The sequence below is a fragment of the Heloderma suspectum genome, chromosome 4, assembly GCF_057233095.1.
Source record: "Heloderma suspectum isolate Gila_16-S chromosome 4, 16-S_ref, whole genome shotgun sequence".
NCBI classification, from domain to species: Eukaryota; Metazoa; Chordata; class Lepidosauria; order Squamata; family Helodermatidae; genus Heloderma; species Heloderma suspectum.
In genome coordinates, this window is record NC_139461.1 from 308,182,767 (window position 1) to 308,206,296 (window position 23,530).

A 23,530-nucleotide genomic window follows, 5' to 3' on the forward strand; every position below is an offset into this window, starting at 1 on the left:
CAAAATTATTTTTTTGGACCTACATGCAGGTCTTTACATTTACCTCTGCTGAAATTAATCTTGCTGGTTTTGGCTCAGCCTCTCAGGATCATTTTGATGCTGAGTTTTGATTCTGTCTTCTGTGGTATTAGCTAGTTCTCCCAGCTTTGTGTCATCTGCAGATTTGTCATATATAAAAATGTAGAAGAACACCAGGCAGAAGACAGAGTCCTGTGAACAGATGTTGCAGCCCTATTAAAAGATAATAATCCATCGGTTGATTTTAAAAGGTGCCCCCGATGAATGAGGCAGCAGAATTGTTTAAAAAATTCTTAATTCTTTTTAATATAAGTACATGCAAACTCATGAGTGGCATGTGCCATCTTAGAAAGGGCATCCCCCCTTCTCCCTCTTACCCAGGGAGGAATACCTCTTCTGAGGAGGTGCCTGCTGTGACATGCATGCCTCTACTAAAAATAAGGACTTATATCTAATGTAAAATTATTCTCTGTGTTGGCAGTCTTGGGCTGGATGCGCCCGGTCTCGTCTGATCTTGGAAGCTAAGCAGGGTCAGCCCTGGTTAGCACTTGGATGGGAGACTGCCTGGGAATCAGGCTTCCTGCACTGAGCAGGGGGTTGGACTCGATGGTCTTGTAGGCCCCTTCCAACCCGATGATTCTATGATTCTATGACACTTTCACAACGGGGGGTCGGGGGCGTTGCAAATGGTAGAACTTTGCACGAGTGCAGGGGTGGGCAGCTTGTGGCCATCCAGATCTTTTGGCCTACAGCTCCCATCATCCCACACCATTCGCTATGCTGGCTAGGACTGATGGGAATTGTAGGCCAAAAGATCTGGAGGGCCACCCCTGAGCTGGTTGACTGACACCATTGGATATAACCTGAAGAAAGAATGCTTGGTTGTGGTTCAGAACTTCTGTTTTATTTCTATGCAAAGGCATGCCAATTGAGTGGCTTAAAACTCATGCAGTTTGGGTGCAATCCTGTGTATGCTTAGACAGAAAGAAGTCCTTCAACTCCTAGCATTCCCCAGCAAGTACATAGTATCACGCCCTCAATCAATTAAGATTATCAAGTGACTGCCCTCGTTTGTAGTGCAGTATATCCAGAGCCCTATATTTCGGCTGGAAGACCGAAGGGTTCCCTTTCCTCTCTGCTGGAAGACCGAGGGGTTCCCTTTCCTCTCTGCCCCGGTTCCATTTCTTTCCCCCTCTTCCTCCCCTCGTGCAGGGCACCATTGTGGAGAAACGGACCTTCCCCTGCCCGTACTGCGAAGCCGCTTTCACATCCAAAACCCAGCTGGAAAAGCACCGCCTCTGGAACCATCTGGACAGGCCATTGCCAGCCATGGCCCCCCCGGTGGAAAACAAAGTGCAGAAAGCTGCCGGCAAGGGCGGGGGCAAGAAAAGGTATCGGCCTGTGGCCCGTGGGGCAGAGAAGAGGGGCAGCCCCCGCGTGGAGGTGGGGTGGAAGGAGGTGGTCAGACGTAAGGAAGGCCTCGATGCATTGACTCCACTTTAAACCAGCCCTCTGTGCTTTGCCCTAGAGCTGCCGAGGGTTCGGCTTCCCCCACCATCCATCCCAAGCAGGCAAAGGTGGAGAAGGCCATTGCCCTGCAACGCCCTGAGAACGGGGAGTGCGCGGCCGTCAGCCAGGGTGGCAAAGAGTTCCAAACAACGGCAGCCAGAGGCGGCGGGGCGGCGGCTACCCCAGCTGCCCAGCCATCGGGCGGCAGAGGCTCGAAACAGCAGGCCAGCAGGCAGGCCGTGGTGCAGGAGGAAGACCCCGAGAGGATGAAGCACAGTAAGACGACAGCAGTGTTTCCTAGGCTTTGGGTAGCTGAAGCCCCCATTCCCACTCCTGTTTCAAGCTGGGAGTACACATGACTCTTAGACCTGAAAGTGGTTTACTTTTAGAGCAGAGGTGCAGAGCCTCTTTCAGCCCAAATTCCATTTTGCAAAAGCTCCCAGGGCCGCATTCCAGTGGTGAGTGGAGCCAAAGGCAGAAGGGCAGAACCAAAAAATTGCAGCATATTTTAGCTTGAACCTCTTACTGCCAGCAACTAAGCCTTAGGAGAGGCATTTCAGCCTTTTAGAAGTGGGTGGGGGGACACAAAAACACACTAAAGCCGGGAAACCACCAAACAATTGGTGGTTGGGGGAAAAGGGGCTGAGCCAGGAGAAAGGGGGCATGGCCTTTGGGGGAACCCCAGAGTGTCAGATGCAGCCCCTGGGCCTGAGGAATTGCACCCCTGTTTTAGAGTGTGCAAGGGTTAGATTTAGCCACCCCCTAAGAAGGCCACACTTTGGATTTCTACATGAGTCCCTGATCTGGATGTCTCCTTCCGGGGAGGAAGCAAGCCCAGAGTGGTGAGTCATGCTGAGATGTGATGGGCAGCCTCCTTTGAAGATGGGTCGCTCTGCTGCCTCTTGGCCACATATGCAAGTTTCTAGCTCTTATGACTGTGTTGATAAGCTTGAAAGTGTATGGGCAGTGCTTGGCAAAATCCGAGAAGCCAGCGAGAGGCTAAGCAGGACTTTCTGTGGCCTGGAATAAGACTTCAGCACTGTGCTTATTCTCTTTAGGGCAAGAAGCTGCTGAATAAATTAGGCAAAACAGGCCACCGTTGGCAAACGTACTTAGCAGGAATAAGTAGCTTTGTGTAGATAGGGGTGGTGCACACTGAACTTACCATGCAGGTGTTTGACCAAATTTTTATTTCTGTTTTCTCCTTTTTGAGTTAGGAAGGAAACAGAAAACTCCTAAGAAGTTTACTGGGGAGCAGCCGTCCATCTCGGGAACCTTTGGACTGAAAGGTAAAGGAAGAGCTGGCCTCGTCTCAGTGCAGGGCATCTGGAACTTCCTACTTGCAGGGGCCACCCCTTCCACGTCACCTCTTCTGCCATAGAGCCCTTTGCATGTTGCAGAGGAGACGTTCTCGGCAGCACATTCGGTTCAAGCTGGGCCCTCAGCTGGCCTGTGGGGCCTCACTGTTCCTTGCAGGAACTGAGAGTGCACCCCAAATGGCAGCACCTTTCAGCGGAACATCAGCTGTGGTGGGCAGAAGGTCTTACAGGACTGACTTAGTCATAGGGAAACTCCAGGGTTCCCAGGACCACAGTTTGGAAACCCAGTGGGTTTCTCTCTATACTGTGTCATGACAAGGCTTTAACAAGACACCAGGGTAAGCTCTCATGCCTTATGTTAGGGGTGCAGACCCCCAGGCCCGTGGGCCAAGTCTGGCCTGCCTGGGGTCCCAATCCAGCCCCCTGGGGTTCCCAGATGGCCAGCCCCCTGGCCCCATTGCCTTTCCCCCTACCCCCAGTTGGCTGGCGGTTTCCCAGGTTTTGTGCAGTTTTTCCCCATTCTAAAAGGTCAAAATGTCCCTCCTAAGAGCTTCAAGCTAAGATATGCTGGTATTTTTGGTGTTTTGGCCTCAGCCCCTTTGCCTTTCTCCCCGCTCAGTTTTACCATCAGGCTTGTCCACCACCAGAACACGGCCCCCGAAAGCTTCTCTGAAATTGAATCTGGACCTCAGGCTGAAAAGGTTCAACACCCCTGCTTTCATCCTAGATTTGAGGCAAAAGTCCTCTCCTGAGAACTTGCAGCTTGAAATTTGTCCGGGGCAAAAGTGGGGACTGAAATGCCCCGCACGCACACACACTGCAATATTTTGCTGCTGATGCTGCTTGTTTCACCATCTGGTGGCTGCCTGTTCGTGGATGTCCAACCCCCCCAATCCTCGTCCAAGCAGCCTCCCATTATGATGTAGCAGCTTTCCGGGCAGCCTAGGAGAAGCCCATGCAATATCGTAGCTACGGTGTTAAGGGGTGACTAATCCCTCGATAAAAGACCTTGAGTCTACAGCTACAGCAGTGATCAGGAAGCAGCCACCCTGCAGTGTGGCTATGAGTCCCTGATTTCGCTTTTCTCCGTCAATATCCATTGCACTTCACAGACTAACATAAGCCTAAAAGACAGACCCTTTCCCCAAGGAAGTTATAATGTAAATGCTCACAGTGGTGGGCAAGAGCAGAGGTAGGACAAGAAAGAAAGAAAGAAAGAAAGAAAGAAAGAAAGAAAGAAAGAAAGAAAGAAAGAGGCAAGGGGGGCAAAACCTTGCAGAAGAATGGGTGTGGCAATTTATGTATTATTAGATTTAGATCCCCCCTTTCTTCCATCATGGAACTCAAGGTGGCCACATGTGGTTCTCAGGTGGTCTCCCCTCCAAGCCAGACCTAGACCTGCTTAGCTTCAGCAAGGGGGCTGCCTCATGTGCCTGCAGACCATGCCCTGGGCAAGGGTAACACCTATTTTTGGACAGGGGGCACACATATGAGAAAACGCATCCATTTACATGTTTATCTCTGTCCCTTTGCTCTGCACTCTTCCATGGCTCTCCAGCCCTCCAGGGCTTTATGCTGGCCATTCGCAGGCGCTTGTCTATGTGCAGCCTGACAGCTGTTTCTGATCTGATCTGACAGCTGGAGTTTGCAGGCGTTGGTGTGTCGACGTGGGGTGAGCCACTGGGCTGTGATGTCTGCATTCCCCACTGGAACACACCTACTCTCTTCGTAAAGTCCTTTCAAAAAAATCCGTATACCAGCAGTTCTCAGTCCATCCCCCGAATAATATTACGAAATAATATTTCGTAATATTATGAAAATTACGGACCCTACGCCTGGGCCTTAGTTAGCCTGTTCGATAATCTGGCCCTGATCAGAATGCCTTGGATCTCCATTGTCAGACAAAATCAGTCAAGTTCAGGGCCAAGGACCAATCTTCTCAACTGTTCCACAACCTTTCCACAGACCACCCGAATGGAACTCGCAGACCACCACTGGTCTGCAGACCAGAATTTTAGAACCCCTGGCTTATCCTAATAATGCTTAGCATTTAAATAGTATGCTATTCAAAGCCCTTCATGGGCATTATCTTGCTGCCTCACAACAAATCTCACCAGGCAGATCAATATTACCATCCCCATTTTGCAGTTGGAGGGAGATGTGGTTATGTGACTGGCTTGTTTGAGGTCCCCCCTAGTTGGTCCGTGGCAGAGAGGAGATGAGAACCTGATTTGTACCTCAGTCTCTTAGGGCCCAATCCTATGCATATTTAGACAGAAAAAAAGTCCTACATCTCCCAGCATTCCCCAGCCAGCATAAGGCATGCTCGGAGTTGTAGGACCGTGTGTTGGACTACAAATTCCATGATTCCCAGCCAGCATAGCCATGTGGTCTGGGGCTTAGGAAGTTCATAGTCCGACACATCAGGAAAGCACCCAGGTTGGGGAAGGCTGCAGTACACTATCCCAGCTTCTAAGATCCCTTCTGTTCCCTTTCAAAACACCCCACCCTCCGCTCTTCTACAGGGCTGGCGAAAGCAGAAGACAAGGCAAAAGCACACCGAGCAAAGAAACTAGAGGCAGCCCTGAGCAGCAGCAGCAGCAACAACGACGAGCAGAAAAAGAAGCTGCTGGGATCCAGTATGAAAAAGGAGGTGGTGTCGACAGCTGCGGCAGCTTCTTCGACGACAGGTGGGCCATTCAGCTGGAGGCTGCATTCGATGTGGCCTCTGAAAAAGGGTCTTTGGAATGTTGTGCCGTTTCCCTAGATCAGGCGTTAGGCCACCTGGTGCCCTGCAGGTTTTTTGATGACAGTTCCCAAGAGCCACAGCCAGCATGGCCAAGGGCTATGGGTGATGGGAATTGTAGTCCAAAACACCAGGAGGGCACCCAGGCTGCTTATCCCTGCCCCAGATTATTGAGTTTCTCCAGAAATTATAATTTCTTAGGTGCAGTTGTTTATGCATGCAACTGAACGTGTCAAAATTTAAAAGTTACAAACAGGTGTTTGCAGATGTGTGTATCACACATGCATGCTCATTAAGGGGACCTGGGATTGGCTGCAGCACCCCAATGAAAGCACACTAGTGGCAAATCTGGGCTGGCATCACACACGCAATGTGTGAAATGGCACTGCTGTGAAATCTTGGCTAAATAGCCCAATGTAGCACAGTGGCTAGAGTACCAGGCTTCCAGTAGGAGGCTTGGGTGGAAATCTCTGCCCTGCTGGTTCGTATTTTCAGATAAGGTACTGCAATAAGCATTCAGATTTAAACAGCAAAAAACACTAAACGCACCAATTGTGAATGGCATGCACTTTTAAATGGCCGTTTTCCCTGCAGTTTGCATGGATCCAGTGACTGGATATGACTAATGTTTTCATATATATATATATATATATATATATATATATATATATATATATATATGAATAAAAAAATAAATAACATTAGTCTTACCAGTCACTGGATCCATGCATACTGCATATATATATTATATATATATATGTATGAATGACAAACCTGGCCATTTGAACATGCCTACATGCTGTTTCTGGTGTGTGTTTAGTGATTGAAACTTGGCTACTTTCTGTCTCCAACTTTAAAAAAGGAAAGTCCTGTTAACTTAGGGCAACCTTCCCCAATCTTGCTCTCTGTCTGTCTGACTACAACTCCCATTGCTGAGGATGACGGGGTTGTAGTCCAGTACATCTGGAAGGGACAGCTGGCTTAGGGGATGTGTGAAGTGTCTCTCAGATCACCTCCTCTGGATTTTCAAGTGCTGGCAAGTAAGACATCGGGAGCATGAGAAGGCAGTACGGGAGCCAAGCAAAAGCATGCTTCTCTGGGGATCTCTTTACTGGCTTGAAGAAGGCAGGATGTTCCAAGTAAACACAGCTGCAGCCTCTTCCAGCCGATCCACGTTCCCAGCTTTTTGGATCTCTGAGCAATGTGAGGCTGGTCAAATAAACAACTCAGCAGGCATCACTTTGGCCTAGTCTTCTACGCTACAATGGGAACAAGGCCAGGCCCATGTTTGCTTGTGAGATCACGGAGCAAGAACTCTGCCTCTTTTGGCTACGCAGCCTCATGTCGAGCCATGTCTGTAAACACAGCTCCCATCACCAGTAGTCAGCCATTGACTGCCCGCATTAGTCCAGGTGGTGTATTATGCTTCAGGATGGAACTCTTTATGAGGCTGCTCCCAAGCCCTGTGTCCCTTTGCTTGAGAAGGGTTATCTTAGGGAAGGTCAAGTATTATTATTTAAAAGATGTATTCTTTTTTTTTTAACCTACCCTATCCCAAAAGTTCAGGGCGGCTTGCAACCGGAAAACAAGATTTTGAGGCAAATAGTATAGAAGAGCATAAGAAGAGCCATGCTGGATCAGGCCAGAGGCCAACCTCGTCCAGCATTCTTTTCTCACAGTGGCCAACCAGATGCCCCAATGGGAAGCCCACAAGCAGGACATGAGTGCGTTAGCACCCTCCTGCTCATGCTGTCCAGCAACTGGTATACAGAGACATACTGCCCCTTATAGCGGAGGTAATAAATAACCATCATGACTAGTAGCCATTCTGTTTTCTGGGTGGCATTCTCAGGGCCTATTTATATGATACATGGGGAGAGCAATCCTATGGCCGCTAGATAGCGTCTGGGGGGCCATAGTGGGCTCTCCCACACTGGAGGCATTCAAGACAAGGCTGGACAGCCATCTGTCAGGGATGCTCTGACCTGGATTCCTGCATTGAGCAGGGGGCTGGACTCGATGGCCTTGTAGGACCCTTCCAGCCCTACTATACTATGATTCTATAGGCTTTTTCAGATTCCTGGAACTGAGGCCAGGGACAGCGCTCAGTCCCAGGAGCCCGAGCTCCCCGCCCCCTCCCCCTCGCAGCCGGTGTGGAGAAAACCGTGCCAGCTGCTCGTAGAAGGGGGCAGTTCGGTGGGCAAGGAGGGGAGGAGACCAGGGCAGCTGGCTTACGAAGAATCCTCCAGCCACCCCAGCCTTCTCCGCTCCCGCTCTGCAGAGCACCAGCTAGATGAGCAAAATCGCCCGTCTAGCGAAAATGCAGGGCGCAGACATGACGATTGCCTCCGTGCACCTCCTGCCTTGCACTGGATATTCAGAAGCCTCGAGTTCAGAGGCTCACAGGTATCAAGGGCAGATCTCATAGGATTGGGCCCTTAATGTGTCACCAGCGGCCTCATGTCAGAGTTTGAAAAAAAGAATGGCAAGTGTGGGGTGGCAGGGCTCTATTTTGAATAGGGGCTGCAGTGGCCCCGCTGCTGTCATGACGAAGGTGGACCCACCTTGGGCTACAAAAAAAACTCTGGTTGCCAGTTCAGGTCCCCGTGGAACTGCTGTCTGCACCTTAAAAAAAAACCTTAAAGGAGGAGCTGTAGCCCCAGGGTAAGAGCACCCACTTTGCTCTTCCCTCACTGTATTTCCTCGGAAAAATTGCTGGTTTTTTGCCACTGCTGCAGCAGCAAATTCAGAAGCAATTTCGGCAGCAATGGAGGATGGCCCTGGTGGGTCCCAGGGGAGGGCGGTGTGGTCCCCCTGATCCCTGGCAATTGGTAATCCCTGGTTTAGGGATTGGTGGGGGGATTCATTTTCGTGCTTTAAAGTGCACCCTCCCCCCCACCCTGGCTTTACTTATCACATGCAAAGAGGTGGGGTCACCTCCATCACCTGAAGCTCGCTCTAGAGTACCTAGGTTTAGCTCTGGGCCCAAAACAAAGTTGCATTTCCCTGCTGTCCGTCTTGGCTTCCTCTTGCCTGAATCCCGGGCCGGTCTTTCCCCTTCTCCAGCAAGCCCGGAGGAGCAGTGGCAGCGGACGATCAACGAGAAAGGGGAGGTCGCCTGCCCAACCTGCAGCATGATAACCAGGAAGACGATCCTCGGTCTCAAAAAGCACATGGAAGTCTGCCAAAAAGTAGGATGCCGCACACTTTGAAATTAGAAATGACAAACAGGAGACAAACAAGCAAACATCTCAGGGCTGCCCAGATTCATGCCAGTAGAGAGAGGTGTTCAGCCTCCAACCTGGCTGGATGTTACACCATCCCTCCTAGAAACTCTGTCCTGCAGTTCCAAGCAGTGCTGATCAAAATCCCCCCCCCCCCATTTTTGTAACCCCACTCACAATCCGTGGAAGTGTGCCCTTTTGGCTGCTTTCGAGGGAAGAATTTTGAGAGCGGGAGGCATGAAACTTGCCTGTGCTCTTCCCTGCAGGAGGCATGAAACTCGCCTGTGCTCTTCCCTGCCACTTCCCACCATTTTTATTTCCAGAACATCCTGGAATGTCCCAGGGCATTCTGGGGTATGAAAAATGGTAGATGGTAGCAGTGAAGAGCCTAGAACAGGATTGATGAGGTTTCCTTCCTTGTCCCTGAAATTTACCCCAAAACACAAAAGAGGAGAGGTGGTTTTCCCCCCAGGTCTCTTTTGCTGTTAAATCCCCAATACCCCATTTCAGGCCAGAGTTTCACTAGACTGAAAGTTTGTCCCAAGACCACTTAGAGATATATGGGGTTGTTTGAGTTCCTACAGTGAGGGGATTGCTAATCTGTTCTTTCTGATTTCTTGTCAGATTCTTGGGCTGGCCCCTGGCCCTGGAAAATATTATTTTTGGAGAATGGCAGTTGGGGTGTTGGGTCAGCCCACCACCCCTTCCTCCATTCACAGAGTGGTCCTCTGGCAAATCTCTTGCCGTTTCCTTATAGGTCTTTCCCCTGATCCCTTCCCAGTCTTTCTTTACCATCCTTCTGGAAAAACCTGGACTAGGATTCCAAATTCTACCCCAGATTTTGCGTCTACAGTAGTAATTGGAAGCATGGAAAGTACTCAAATCTGTATACTTTATTTCTGTTGCAGAACTGGGGAGTTGTGAGATATGCAGCCCCTGCTCTGGGATAATTTGGGGCAGGGGGTTGAGTGGGGGGATGAATTTGTGAGCTGCATGCACATTTTCATCCTCTAAAAGCAAAGGTAGCCTTAAGGTTGTCCATAAGAAAAAAATTCCAAAATCTCTATTACGGTGATACCTTTATTAGGCAAAGGCCGAGGTCTCAAAAAATGTGTGTGCGTTCAAGACCTCCAGATTCCTTCATTGGGCAAGATGTTACAAAAAGCAGGTTTGGGGAGAGGAGGAAAAAAGGGCTGACGATGCTGAAGTCCTGAAGTCTGCATGGTCAGAGTGTTAAGATGAAGTGTGTGTCGGGGGGGGGCGGGGGGGGTAGCTATTCCAGTTAGACTCCACAAGGTGATGTGGCGGTTTCAGGTTGCATCTGGGACTGCCCCTCGGACTGCTAGAATGAAGAAAGAAACCATGGTTGATCCCCCATTTTTGAAAATGTCAAATCCATCTGTTACTCTTCTGTCTTGGATGTCATGTTTTTCATGTTTGGATTCAGGGCAAAAAAAATGCAGAAACCCATGTGCAACCTGGGCTTCTGCATTTGAAATGCACGCCTTGATTTCCCATCTGCTTTGTTCAGCTGCAGGATGCCTTGAAGTGCCAGCACTGCAAGAAGCAATTCAAGTCCAAAGCCGGATTGAATTATCACACCATGGCTGAACATGTCAACAAGGTAAGGGGCGCAGTCCGCTGTAGAGCTCTGCTGTTATACAGCAGCCTTCTGGGATCTGGATTACCATGCTTCACCAGCTAGAAAGTGCACACCTGCAGCAAAACGTTGCAGTGTGAGTGCTGCTTTTCAGGATTCCAGACACTCCATCCACACCTCCCCAGTTTTCTGTCTCCACCCCCAACTGTCTGCCACCATTTTGTGACCACTGAGCATTCTCAGTCCTCACTGGGTTGTTTTTAGGTGTCTCCTCCCCTTCTGGGTTTTTCCCCCTAAAGATTTTGTGTACTTCTGTAAAGCTCGGGGTACCCCCAATCCTGCTGATATTGTGCATGGGTGATGCCCCTTTGGCTACATAAAGGAACGGCACTCTGCACCCGCACGTGGGAAATATAGCTATGTATTCCATCTAGTGGTAGTACAAATGGCCAGATAATATATACAATCTGGTGGGCTTTGCCACATGTTATAGAGGTTTCCTGAGAGCAGGATTTTTTGAGGCAGAAATCGGCACAGGGACGGCACGAGTAGGTAGATAACGTGGCAGCCTGTCTTGGCTCCTTCTCTCCAGCCTGTTCCTGTGGAAGCCACCATCCCTCTGAACGAACATGAAGAGCGGGAGAGGCTGAGGAAAGTGCTAAAGCAGATGGGGAAGCTGAAATGCCCCAATGAGGTATTTGTTTTCACTCTTTGCGAATGTGCCACCAGCAGTGTTAGGGGAGGAAGCAGCCTTTCCAGGGAATCAGTCCAGACAGAGGGGGGACATTTCAGCATGGCCAGCCTGATTCTTCAACCTTTGTTCAAGCAAGGTGCAGAGGCAAAGGCCGGTGCCAGCCTTTCTCAACCTGGTGTCTGCCATGCTGGCTGGAAAGATTTGTAGTCCTCTGGAAAGCACCTGGTGGGGATAAGTTTACCCTGCTTCCTGGGCGACGTGGAACATCAATGAGCTCGAGTTTTGCTAATTCGCAAATCCCTGCCAGGAAGTGGCTATATAGCAATGGAGGCTGGTTGCTCCAATGTCAGTAGGGTGGTGAATCTGCTCTAGGTTTCAGTCAGAACCAGTCTGAACTCTAAAGGAGCTATCCAAGGTGCTTCTGACTGGTTCTGACTGAAAGCCAAAGCAGATCCATTACCCCGCTGACATCAGAGCCACCAGCCTCCACTGGAGGAATTCTATGGGGAAAGTGAAATGCTCTGAAAACTCCAGGTAGGTTTAAACTCAGGTTCAGCAGAGGACTGACGTGTTCCAGTTATGTAAGGATCTGGTTTCAGCTGCATCAGACCAATCCATCCATCTAGCTCAGGACCATCTCCTCGCTTGGAACTCTTTTAGAGTTCTGACTGGTTCCGACTGAAACCCGGAGCAGATTCACTGCTCCACTGACATCAGAGCCACCAGCCTCCACTGCTATATGTCAGGAATGAGTCCAATCCCTTGCAATGTCTGACCGCTCTGATTCTGAATCAGAGTTGGAATAGCTAAATCAGAACCCTGGGGAGGAACTTTCCCTAGAGCCCCAAGGCACTGGGAGAGATTCCTCCAAAGGCCTTGACAAACAGATGGCCCCGGCTGAGTCGCTGCCTCCTCCCTCTACCATCAGAACTCAAGCTTCCGAGGAGGAGGAGGAAGAGGGTCATGACTTGAGAGATGCTGGAGCATGACGCAAAGCAGGAAAAGTTAGGGACCAGGCTCAGGTGCTCCACCAGAATAGCCACTCTGAGAAGCCAGCATAGGAGGGAGCCGCCTAAGGGAGAGGTATCACTGCGAAGCAAGTTTGGCCATGAGGATCACAGGCAAACTGTTGGCAACTTCACTACCCTCCGGTTTGTCTTCTCTGATTAGAGATTGCAGATTAATTGTTCAGAGTCTGGGGCTGTCTGAGAGCTTCCTTGAATCTGCATTTGTAGAAAAACTAGTCTTTAGCGAAATAAAGTCATAATAGCATGAAGCTTTGACTCTCTGTGGTTTTGATTGCGAAGGGGGAGGATGATCTATTCTCGACGCTATATAGCATGCTTCCTCTTTTCTTTCTCCCTGAATTGGTCAAACAGCTTCATAGAGAGGCTTCAGCTGTAAGCATATGTGCCCAGCTCTCCTCCCTGTAGCTGAGGGGACAAAGGGTATAGTGCAGGAGGGAGGGAGGCCACAGTAGGCCACAGTAGCCCTTTACTACTGTGTAAACACAGTATACTGTGTAAACTACTGTGTAAACACAGTACTGTGTAAACACAGTACTGTGTAAACACAGTAGCCAGTAGCCCAAAGGCCACAGTAGCCCTTTGAACTTGCTTGTGTCCTGCCACACCATCTCAGCCTCCTGGTGCCATTTTCTCTGCAGGGGTGCGTCGCTACCTTCTCCAGCCTTATGGGATACCAGTACCACCAGAAGCGCTGCGGGAAGCAGCCGTCGGAAGTGGAGAAACCGGTCTTCAGCTGCCCACATTGTGGAAAGACTTACAAGTCAAAAGCCGGGCACGACTACCACGTGCGGTCGGAGCATCCCTCCACGGTGAGTCGTAGGGATGTGGGAGAAATCCACAACGGAACCAAATGAGTTCGGGTTTTTATGAATACCGCCCGCAGCGGACTGGCCTTTCTCCTGTCGGGCAGATTCCACAGACTTGCAAACCATTTTTCCAACTTTCCTGAATTTTTGTTATAGAAAAATACACAAAATGTTTGAAAAACAGCCCAAAATGCGCATTTCTCCCATAGGCTAAAATGTGAAAATGCACATTTGGGGGGAATTTGTGCATTTTTGCACATGGGAATTTGCACTTTTGCACAAATGTGCATTTGCAGAAATTCAGAAACAAAAACATGAATTCTGTCTGTGGGCGGAGGATGGAACAAAAGGTGCCTGACCATCTGCGAAACACAGACAGAATGGATTTGACACAATCCGTGCATCCCTAGTGAGTCATGCTCTGGACCTCTCCCCCACCAGTCATTTATTGCTGCAGTTGATCATTAATCTGGCACTTGCAGTTTGCAAAGTGCTTTACCATCTTTACTGACCCACATTTGCTCTTATAGCACCCCTGTGCCAAACCTCACTCCATCTTCATTTTGCACCAAGAAGATGCCAATTCTGTATTGCTCAGTGCTGTTAACAAACTATGCAAAAAGTAATTCCTATGTATGTAAATGACCTATTTTGCATAAATGTGCTTCATTTGCATACTTCTTCCCAGGACATAATGGACCCGTGTCTCAAACTGGACCTAAGTGCCCCATCTCTACAGGTAGAGATGAAAAGGGTTATGAGACTCACCAGAGTCCGATATCTAGTGCTCTGTCTAGTACTTGACCTATGGCAGCTTCCCCAAACTGCTGCCCTCCAGATATGTCAGACTGGAGCTCCCACCATCCACAGCCAGCAGGGAAATGCAGGTTGGGGATGATGGAAGTTATAGTCCGACATATCTGGAGGGCACCAGATTGGGGAAGGCTGCCCAATGGCTGACAAAGCTGATGTAATGTGCATTTGGGAGAATTTTCCATGCTCTATGTTCGTTTAAATGAGAAGCATCTTTCGGGGGTGGAGAGTAGGAGCGGCGGTGCTGAACTAGAAATGTTGCCTGACCTTTTCCCTGTCAGCTGCCTTTCTGCTCCAAACCATGATGACACACCCCCAGCTGCTTTTCCCATTGTTGGTAGGGATGTACAAAAATCACCTACCTTTCGGGAATTATGCTGATGGTGCAGGGGGAGGCGTTCCGTCCCTCCCCCCGGAATCCTCGCTGGGGGGGGAGGCGCTCCATTCCTCCCCCCTCAGAATCCTGGCCGGCTGGCTGTGCTCTGCAGCGATTCTGCGGAGCCGCCGGCCAGCTCCGCCAGCAGCCGGACATCCAGCCACTGGCTAGCAGGGACGCAAATGGCGGCGGCCGTAGCCGCTGCCGTTTGCGTCCCTGCAGTCAGCCGTGATAGGCTACGTAAATGTTTACGTAGCCTATCACGGCTGAGTAAAAAAAACACAAAAAAAGTGCATACGCAAATGGCGGCGCCGATGGGCGCCGCCATTTGCGTTCCTTATTTTGGCATGTCTTAGTCTACGTAAACATTTGCGTAGACTAAGACGATGAAAATAAGGGGAACGCAAACAGCATAGCATCTACGCTATTTGTGTTCCCCTTATTTTCGCCGTCTTAGTCTATGTAAGGGGGCCGCGGTGGCTTAGTAGTTAAGACGCTGAACTGCAGACTGGAAGGTCGGCAGGTCAGCAGTTCGAGACCCGAGTGCTGCGTGACGGAGTGAGCTCCTGTCTTCAGTCCCAGCTTCTGCCAACCTAGCAGTTCGAAAGCAAGGAATTGCAAGTAGATAAATAGGTACCGCCTTGGTGGGAAAGGTAGCAGCGCTCCATGCACCTCGGTGTTCAGTCATGCCGGCCACATGACCACGGAAGCGTCTTCGGACAGCGCTGGCTCTTCGGCTTAGAAACAGGGATGAGCACCGCACCCTAGAGTCGGACACGACTGATTGGGGACACCTTTACCTTTAGTCTACGTAAATGTTTACGTAGACTAAGACGTGCCAAAATAAGGAACACAAATGGCGGCGCCCATGGGCGCCGCCATTTGCATACATGCGGGGGGGGGGGTTAAGTCAGCCATGATTGGCTACGTAAAGATGTACATAGCCTATCACAGTGTTTTTTTAAAATCTAGCCGTGATAGGCTACATAAATCTTTATGTAGCCTATCACGTGTTTTTTTTTACTGGACATGGTGGTGGTGGCAGCCGGTCGGAAGACCGGCCGCCGCCGCCAAACCGCCGCCGCCAGGAAGATCCGCCCCAGGTAAGTCTCGTCCCGGGGGGGCCGGGGGGGCAGACCGTTCCACCACCGATTTCGGGGGGCTGAATGTGCTGGCATTCGGCCTCCCCGAGATCCGTGGCGGAATTCTCTGACATCCCTAATTGCTGGGGAAAAGATACAGATAATGGTGGGGGGTGGGGGTTTCTAAATGAGCATTAGAAGAATGTTACACACATCTGCCCAGTTTACTTCCAGTTTACCACAGCTGGGAGGTGGTAGCAGTGCCTTCAAGGTTTCCTTCAGGAGCTGGGACCAAAAGCAGAATCAGTCATTCATACTAAGCCCCGCTTTTCTCACTTAATCTTTTCTCTGCATCCGTGAGAGCAAGATCTAGGGGTGCTTGAGGCATTCAGTCTTTGCCAATTCCAGCACAAACTGACTTGATCTGCACCTCCCGGAGTAACGTGCAAAGTGAATCTTAGCCATCCACCAGCTTCTGCACTTCCTTGATATTCTCTGCTCAGAAAATGTAACAAAATGTCTTTTAAAATGTGCATTTTGAGAGAGAGTGCATTTAAAAACATACATTTTAATGCAAATTTACATGCACTTTTTAAAAAATGCAGATTTAATGCCCAAATGGGAAGGGATGGATTTATGAGCGAACACAAGTGAAAGTGACACAGACCGGAAATAGACAGATGCATCCATCTGTAGCTAGAACTGTGCCTTTTCTTTGCTGCTGTTGTAAAGGGAAACGTAGGGTACATTAGGAGGCAATCAGCTACAGCGAGCCAATTTGGGCTCCCTTTCTTTTCTGCATGGGAGAGCAAGTATAGCTCTTCTGCCTGTGCCACACCCCCGAAAACAGCCTCTCCCCAGTAGAGAAAGGTGTGGAGATGGTGCATCTAGAGTTACTCGTCAAAAGCACTGCTCTGCATGTCTTTATTGTTTGCTAATGCTGAGCTCACAAAACAGAAGGAGGATCAGGAGGAAAGAAAAGAATCTGTAGGAGGGTTGCTTCCTTGACTTTGGAATGAAAAGAATGTCATTGCCAAACAAACAAATTTGTGGTTTACAACAGAGTCCTGTTGCTTGCCGAGGGACGTTAATAACACCCCTTTCTACAGAGCTAGCCGGCGTCCTTACATTAAGTAGCAACAAGATTATCCAGCATGACTTTTATGCGTTTTGTGGCTGTCAGTAGAATCACTTGTAGGAGCCCCTTGTAGAGGTCAGTAGGTTCAGGAGTGGGGAGAGGGAATCCCATACATCTCTCCAGTTCTGCGCAAAAGCTTCTCACAATGCCAGCTTAGTAAAGGCTGCCCAGGTCTGGCAGTTTCGGACAGCCTCTGCTTTCTCTTCGGCCTCCGCTTCCTGTGGAACGGAAGGGGCTTTACGTCGGACGGATCGGTAAACAGCCCCACCCTCCCGGTCGACCTTCCATGCAGCTGCTGCCAACCACACCCCATGCTCTGCATTCAGGGCGGTGGCCTGACAACCGAGGAGTGGAGCAGCAGTTTCTCGGAGGTCAGTGTCAACCCCAGAGCCAGTCCCAGCAAGCCGATGGCAGCACGACACAAATTGAAAATGAAATGAAAGCCAAGTGAGAGCCAGTGTGGTGCATGGTTGGAGTGCTGGACTGGGACGCGGGAGTTCCAGGTTCTAGTCCCCGCTTGGCCATGAAGCTCACTTGGTGACTTGGGGCCAGTCGCAGACTCTCCGCCCAACCTACCTCACAGGGCTGTTGTGATGATAAAATGGAGAGGAGGACGACTATGTAAGCTGCCTTGGTTTCCTTGCAAGAGGAAAAAGGGCGGGATATGAATGTAATAATAAATACATTTAAACAGTGAAATACCAAATCCTCTGCTTGTGCATCATACTTGGGAACACTGCTGATAGCACCTGACGTAGTACCCAGGCCCCTTTGCATTGACTCGTCGAAGTGCTGATGCAGAAGATGAGCCTGATGGGCCAGTCACCACCCCGTCAGCCTTTCTGCTGGTAACTGTCCCCTTTTCTGTCTTCTCAGCCTCCTGAACAGCCTGAGATGAAGCCCGAAGCCAGCCCGGTCGAAGACTTCGAGAGGACTCCGAGCGGCAGGATCCGGCGCACGTCCGCCCAAGTCGCTGTCTTCCACTTGCAGGAAATCGCCGAGGACGAGCTGGCGAAGGACTGGACTAAACGGAGGATGAAGGACGACCTGGTCCCCGAGACAAAGCGGGTGAGAGCCTGGGGCTTTTTCGGGGATGGGGTGCGGAGAGGGGACGTCTCGTTCTGCAGCTCCTGTTGGAGGGCTCGCTAAGGGGACTGTTCCATTTGTTGATCTGGGAACGCCCTGGAAGCCAGAGCCATGCGCTGAGCAGCAGGGCCTGAGTAGTCTATGCCAGCCTCCCCCAAGGTGGTGCCCTCCAGACATTTTGGACTACAACTCCCAGCGTAGCTGGCTAGGGGATTCTGGGAGTTGTAGTCCAACACATCTGGAGGGCACCAAGTTGGGGGAGCCTGGTCTGCATTACAGATCCAGCTGGAACACCCTTGGCACCTGACTCTTGCTGAGCTGGGTGCAGCAAATGACTCGAGGCCCTTGTTCCCAAATCTGATGAAACATTTCTCCGGTTTATTCAAATGCGCGCATGCACGCACACACACAAAATCCAGTCAGTCTTCCTGAACTTGGGGCGGGCGGGTGAGTAAATGAAACATATTTTTGAAGTTGTTGAAACAAGCGCACACATAACTCTGGCTCCGGAGAGTGGCCTGGCGTAGTGGTTGTCCTAAGGGCCAGCCGGTCCATGCCATGCCCAGTTTGTGAGGTTGCAAACAGGAAGAATGAGGTTCCGCTGAGCTTGGTGCTTAAGAGAAGGCGCCGCATGGCTAGCAAAAGCGGAGTGTGTGCGGTTCCATAGTGGGTTTTCCATTCAAATTCTGTTTGTCTGGACACGCCCATTGCTAGAGTGCCAGATGCATTATAGCAGGGCTGTTGAACCTCTTCCATGCCGAATCCCGTTTTGGGGAAGCTCTTGGGGGCCGCATTCCAGTGGTAGGCGGGACCAAAAGCAAAGGAGGTGGAGACAAAGCCAAAAGGTGTGGGCCAAAAGGCCAGGATGGTTTAGCTTATTGCTCTGACTGTCCATAATTAAACTTTAGGAGAGCATTTAACCTTTTAGAATGGGGAAAATTGCAGCCCAGTCCAGGCTTGATGTTACCAGTCTCCTGAATATTTGAAATCCTGGTGCCACCCTTTGCCAATAGGGCAACCTTGGTTAGCTTGAACTGAGGTTAGCACTGACACACAGCATTACACCACATCATAATTCAAGGGGAGAATTCGCATGGGGGGTGGGGGTGGAGAATGAGGATGCTCCCAAACTGTTCACCAGTTTGAGAGAGCAGGATGGATAAGAGATCTGGAAGATGTGCTGCTGCCATCTTTTGTGGAATGGCGCTCTACCATGCTGACGCCCATTAACAACTACGGTTCGTTTGGCAGCTCAATTACACCCGTCCCAGGCTTCCGAAGTTGAGTCCGAGGCTTCTGGAGACGTGGAAAAATGAAGTGAAGGAAAAAGGCCACATCAACTGCCCAAATAACGTAAGTGACCAGCTTTTTGGTAGCGTTCCTTGAAAAATTAAAGGGACAATTCCCCAGTTCCTTTTTCCCACATGGAGATTCAAGGAATGCGTGGATCAGCCCAAACCTGTGGTTGGCAACTGTTCGGGGCACATGTGACATCTCAAAAAAGTGTCCCGAGCACCACCACAAATTGCCATGGGGGGTAAAATGTTGGGGGCACCCCCATCTGGATTCTCACTTTTCTTGCCCCCCGCCCCCAGCTCTGCTTTTTTGCATGGGACTTCTGTCCCCACCTCGATTGAAGTCTGTTGAGCAATATTGCTCTGTTGACTTCAGTGGAGTTTGGGGGAAGGACCCCTTGCTGAAAAACAGGTGAAGGGAAGGGAAGCCCACCCCCCACCAAGGACCCTCTTGCCCCACGGGTCTTGGTGGGGGTTGGGCTCCCTCCCCTCAAGCTGTTCTTCAGAAGGGCACCCTAGTCCCTTCCAGTGGATCACTCCAGTGACTTTAATAGAGGCAGGGAAAAGCTGGTTGCGGGCTGGGCCCTGGCCATAACAGCGCAGGGAACTTATGGACCAAATACAGAAAGGAAGACTGGACCATCTTCCTGGGAACCAGTTCCCCACCCTCAACACCCAGCAGGGCAGCGGACTGGCTGGAACGCCAGGCTGCCGGAGAAAAGGCCACCAAAATTCTCATCGCCACAATGATGGCAAGCAAGGTCAGTAGAACCAGCGAATGGGACTGATGCTAGGGATGCTGGAGAAATCTGCCGTGGACTCAGATGAGGCCAGATTCTAAAGAATCTGACCTCCAGAGTCTGCTGAGGACCAGCCGCACTCCCCTCTTGGTCTGGAGGCATTCCTGCGAGGCTGCTCTCCGGCTTCCTATAAAACGCGATACGCTAATGATAGCTGCAGGAAAGTTACAGTCATAAATGGCATATTGTATGCCATTTGCGGCCTTAAAGCACTTACTTTTACCTAAATACAGCCGTAAAAAGCTGCAATTCATATAAAAGTAAGTGCTTTATGGCTGCAGATGGTGTAAAATATGCCCTTTATGACTGTAATTTTCCTGCGATAGGCTAATGGCAGTTGCCATTAGCGCATCGCATTTTATAGGAAAACAGAGAACTGCTCCACCAACTCTGGGAGATGCAGCAGGGCTCTGGAGGACTTCACAGGGCCCCAAGCAGCCGGAATTGCCCCACAGCGGACACCCCCCCCGTTCAGACGGTGAGGGGTTCATACATCCCTAATTGACGCCACTGCATTACCACAGTTGTGGGGACAGGTCTTCCACCCCCACCCCAGCAGAAGGACTGGGGGAAGCGGTAGGATGCCGGGCTTACCTGCACCTTGGCTTGAAGCAGGGGATATGGGCAACCTGTGGCCCTTGAGATGTTCTTGCTTACAATTCCCATGATCCCTCACCATTATCTATACTGCCTAGGGCTGATGGGAGTTGTAGGCCAAAACAACTGGAGGGCTACACGTTGTCCACCCTTAGCCAAACCAAGGCCGAGGGGGATCTGCATGAACCCTGGAACCCTCCTTACAGTAGCTCTCCGTGGTCCAGCCGCGTGGCTCCTGTGGCTGCCCGGTCCTTGGCAGGTGATCTTTGCTCTGCCTGAAGCCCACCCACATCTCCACGCAGCCCCTTTGCAGCAGGCGGCCCTGGGACATGGCTGGCATCTTTTCTCCCTGCCCTTCGCGGCAAGAATTTCGTGCAAATATCCTAGAGCCAGCATGGTGTAGTGGCTAGAAGGCTGGACTGGGAGCTGGGAGATCCGGGTTCTAGTCCCCACTCGGCCATGGAAGCTCACTGGGTGACTTTGGGCCAGTCACAGACCCTCAGCCCAACCCACCTCACAGGGTTGTTGTTGAGAGGATAAAATGGAGAGGAGGAGGATTATGTACACTGCCTTGGGTTCCTTAACGAGGAAATAAGGTGGGATATAAACGTAATTAATAATTAAGGGAAAGGCGCCGTTGATGCTTCAATCCGGGGGATGCAGTCAGCGAAGCCACCTATTCAAATCGAGTGCCTCGTGTGCGCATGTCGGCCATCCCGACGTGCCACTTGCACACTCAGAGTCCTGGTCTCTCAAGGGCTTTTGCATTCAGTCTTCCCCACACGTCAGGCACCTCCAGCTTGCCAAGAAGGAAAGGAACATGCTGGCCAGCACTGGGTACGTTTCTGCAGCCTGTGTCCCTTGGCTGTGATTCATTCTCCACAGTGACAAAAGCCAACAGGTGGCTGGCAAGCCACATCCTCCCCCCAGCCGGTTCTGCCGAGCACTGGCCACCACAGAGATAGGAGCGTCTCGCATGCTTCTGCTGGCCCAGGCAGCGGCACGTGGACTAACGGCTGTGGACGAGGCATGGGTTCTTAGCTGGCCAGCTGACTGCCCTTCAGCCTTTCCAGGGCTGAAGGGAAGGATCCCCCTGCCCCGGGGGCGGTGGGGGGCAGCCTCTATGATGACACAGATTTCTGGAACATCTTTCCAGAGCTAAAAAGGCTGCATGGTAATTCAGCCCAGAGCCAGCCAATCACTCTCGGGTCTGTCGTCCTTTCTGAGCAAGCCCCTGGGAATCAGCGCCACCCGTGCACAGTCCAGAGCATCTGAAAGCTGCCCGCTGTTTCTGAGCTGGGCCACCCCTTCAGTTTTCCTAGGGCAGAGAGGTGCTTCAGGGATCTGTAATGATTCAGAGGCTTCTGGGACCTCTTCCCATCCTAGCCCTGGCCAGGACACCGTGGAGCTGGGCCGGAAGTCAGAAAGCAGTCCGCCCTCCTAGCTGGCCAGGCGCACCTGCCGTTCCTGTGGGAGGTCCCTGCATTATCTCTGGCACATCCTCTCCTTTGCTGCCGAAGGGCGGCTTCAGCCAGGGGCAGAGGAGGTGCTTGGATCCTTCCCAGCCAAAACAAGGGGTGTGCGTGCAGAGATGAGTGATGATTACTTGGCCAGGGTCTCCAGCCCCCAGCTGCAGGTCCCTGAGCTGCAGACATTGGCTGTCCCTGATGGATGGGAAAGGCTTGTTAACCGGGTGTGGGGAAACCTTCAAATGGGGGAGAGAGGATGCTGTTGCTGGAGTGGGTGAGAGGCGTTTGCTAATTAGCACCCCCCCCTTTGGAAAGGCGGGCGCCTCTGAAACAGGCTGTGCCACCGCCTAGAAATGATTAACCCGATTTCCCTTTCAGCAGCCGCCTCTCTGCCCCTGCTTCCTTAAGATCTCCCATCACCCAGTAGGGCCTCCCGTAACTGCTTGAAAATGTCTGTATTTGAAAGGCCCATTTGGGGATAGATTTTGCCTGCCAGGGCCTGAGCCACACGACTGCCGTTAGCATCTGTGAGAAGCATGTGGCGAGACCCCGACGGGTGGCTTATCAAATTAAACCTCGGGCTGAGTGGGCAGAGCTTGCAAAGGAGGAGGGGCTGGTGGGGAAGGGGAGGCTGCAATCTGTGGGTGGTGGGCAGGGGAGCTCGACGAGTGAGGGAGGAGAGCAGCACGCCTCGTTCAGCCTCTGCCTCGCTGTCATTTCCTTCCAGTGCTGCACAGCCATCTACTCCAGCGTGTCTGGTTTGAAAGCCCACCTTGCAAACTGCAACAAGGTAATGTATGTCAAAGGTTCATGCGAGCAGCCACCCACCGGTATGTTCCCTCCCCCCACCCCCACCCAAAATGCCCCTGGAATGATGATAGGTCACAGCCTCTCTCCAGGATGCATTCCGGGAGAGAATAATGGCAGCCAGACTGGATGTGGCAAAAGAGAGCCAAAGGACACGGCAAAGATGTCAGAAAGAAAAACAATAGCAACTGCTGCCCATTCGCCTGGCAGTGGTGAGCCCGCTCCCCTGAGAGCAGTTGGAAACATGCCCTGCCCAGACATCCCCCCTCTTCCATTTTGGATGCTCCTTTTCAGCACCCTCCTGCAAAATTCAAGCCTGGCTTGAATGCAACACCTTGAAATTTTGCTTAGGGATGTATGAGAATTTCATTTGTGCTTTCAAAACAAGCGAGCGTGCCCCGTTCAAAGCTCCAAACGCAAGCTCGAGTGTGTGTCTGCCAAAAATGTTCGCAAAGCATTGAACACGTGCTCACATTCATCTCGTTCCCAGTTCAGTTTGCACAAATTTCCTAATTTGCACAAATTTCCCCAGACTGAATGAGCCCTGCTTTAGCCCATGGAGGAAAATTGCACAGATTTGGGGAGATTTGCGTAAATCCCCTGTTCTGTTGCTGCTCGATTTGCACAGGTTTCCCTTTCGCGCAGAGCAAGCAGCAGTCCCAAACATGAATAGGAATCAGGCAAGTGGCAAGGCGATATTTGGACAATCCTGGAGGTCTCAAACGTTGCTCATGCGCCCAACCCTAATTTTGCCTCGTCCCGATTCATTTTCTAAGGGCCCAGAAGGTGGCTGGGAGATTTACTTAAGACACCCTTCCCCAGCCTGTCGCTCTCCAGATGTGTTGGGACTACAAGTCCCATCATCCCAGCTGGGGATGATGGGAGTTGTAGCTCCGGCAGTAGCCAAGGTGACTTACAGGACCAGCCCAAAACATTTAACTGCCTGAGGTGGAATGATTAATGACACCCCCCCACCCTCACCCCCACCCCCACCCCAGTCAAGGTTCAAAGTACCCAAGGCTGGCCTACTGATTTTGGCACGTGGAACAGAACAGAACATCCCAGAAGTGCCTCTTCCCCTGCCCTGGCTGTAAAAGTACAATAATGAATCAAAGAACTAACA

At 51.0% G+C, this 23,530-nt stretch overlaps 1 protein-coding gene across 2 annotated transcripts in view; it reads left to right on the top strand.

Annotated features, from left to right (window-relative positions):
• ZNF512B (zinc finger protein 512B) overlaps window positions 1–23,530 on the top strand; it is a 51,763-nt gene that overhangs the window by 23,129 nt on the left and 5,104 nt on the right. For both annotated transcript variants that reach the window (XM_084854411.1, XM_084854409.1), the window contains exons 5-15: window positions 1,231–1,409; window positions 1,547–1,803; window positions 2,745–2,816; window positions 5,372–5,536; window positions 8,659–8,783; window positions 10,348–10,440; window positions 11,009–11,110; window positions 12,777–12,947; window positions 17,230–17,421; window positions 18,691–18,792; window positions 22,328–22,390. In XM_084854411.1, coding sequence (XP_084710537.1) covers window positions 1,231–1,409; window positions 1,547–1,803; window positions 2,745–2,816; window positions 5,372–5,536; window positions 8,659–8,783; window positions 10,348–10,440; window positions 11,009–11,110; window positions 12,777–12,947; window positions 17,230–17,421; window positions 18,691–18,792; window positions 22,328–22,390 — 1,521 coding nt within the window. The remainder of the gene's footprint in view (window positions 1–1,230; window positions 1,410–1,546; window positions 1,804–2,744; window positions 2,817–5,371; window positions 5,537–8,658; window positions 8,784–10,347; window positions 10,441–11,008; window positions 11,111–12,776; window positions 12,948–17,229; window positions 17,422–18,690; window positions 18,793–22,327; window positions 22,391–23,530) is intronic.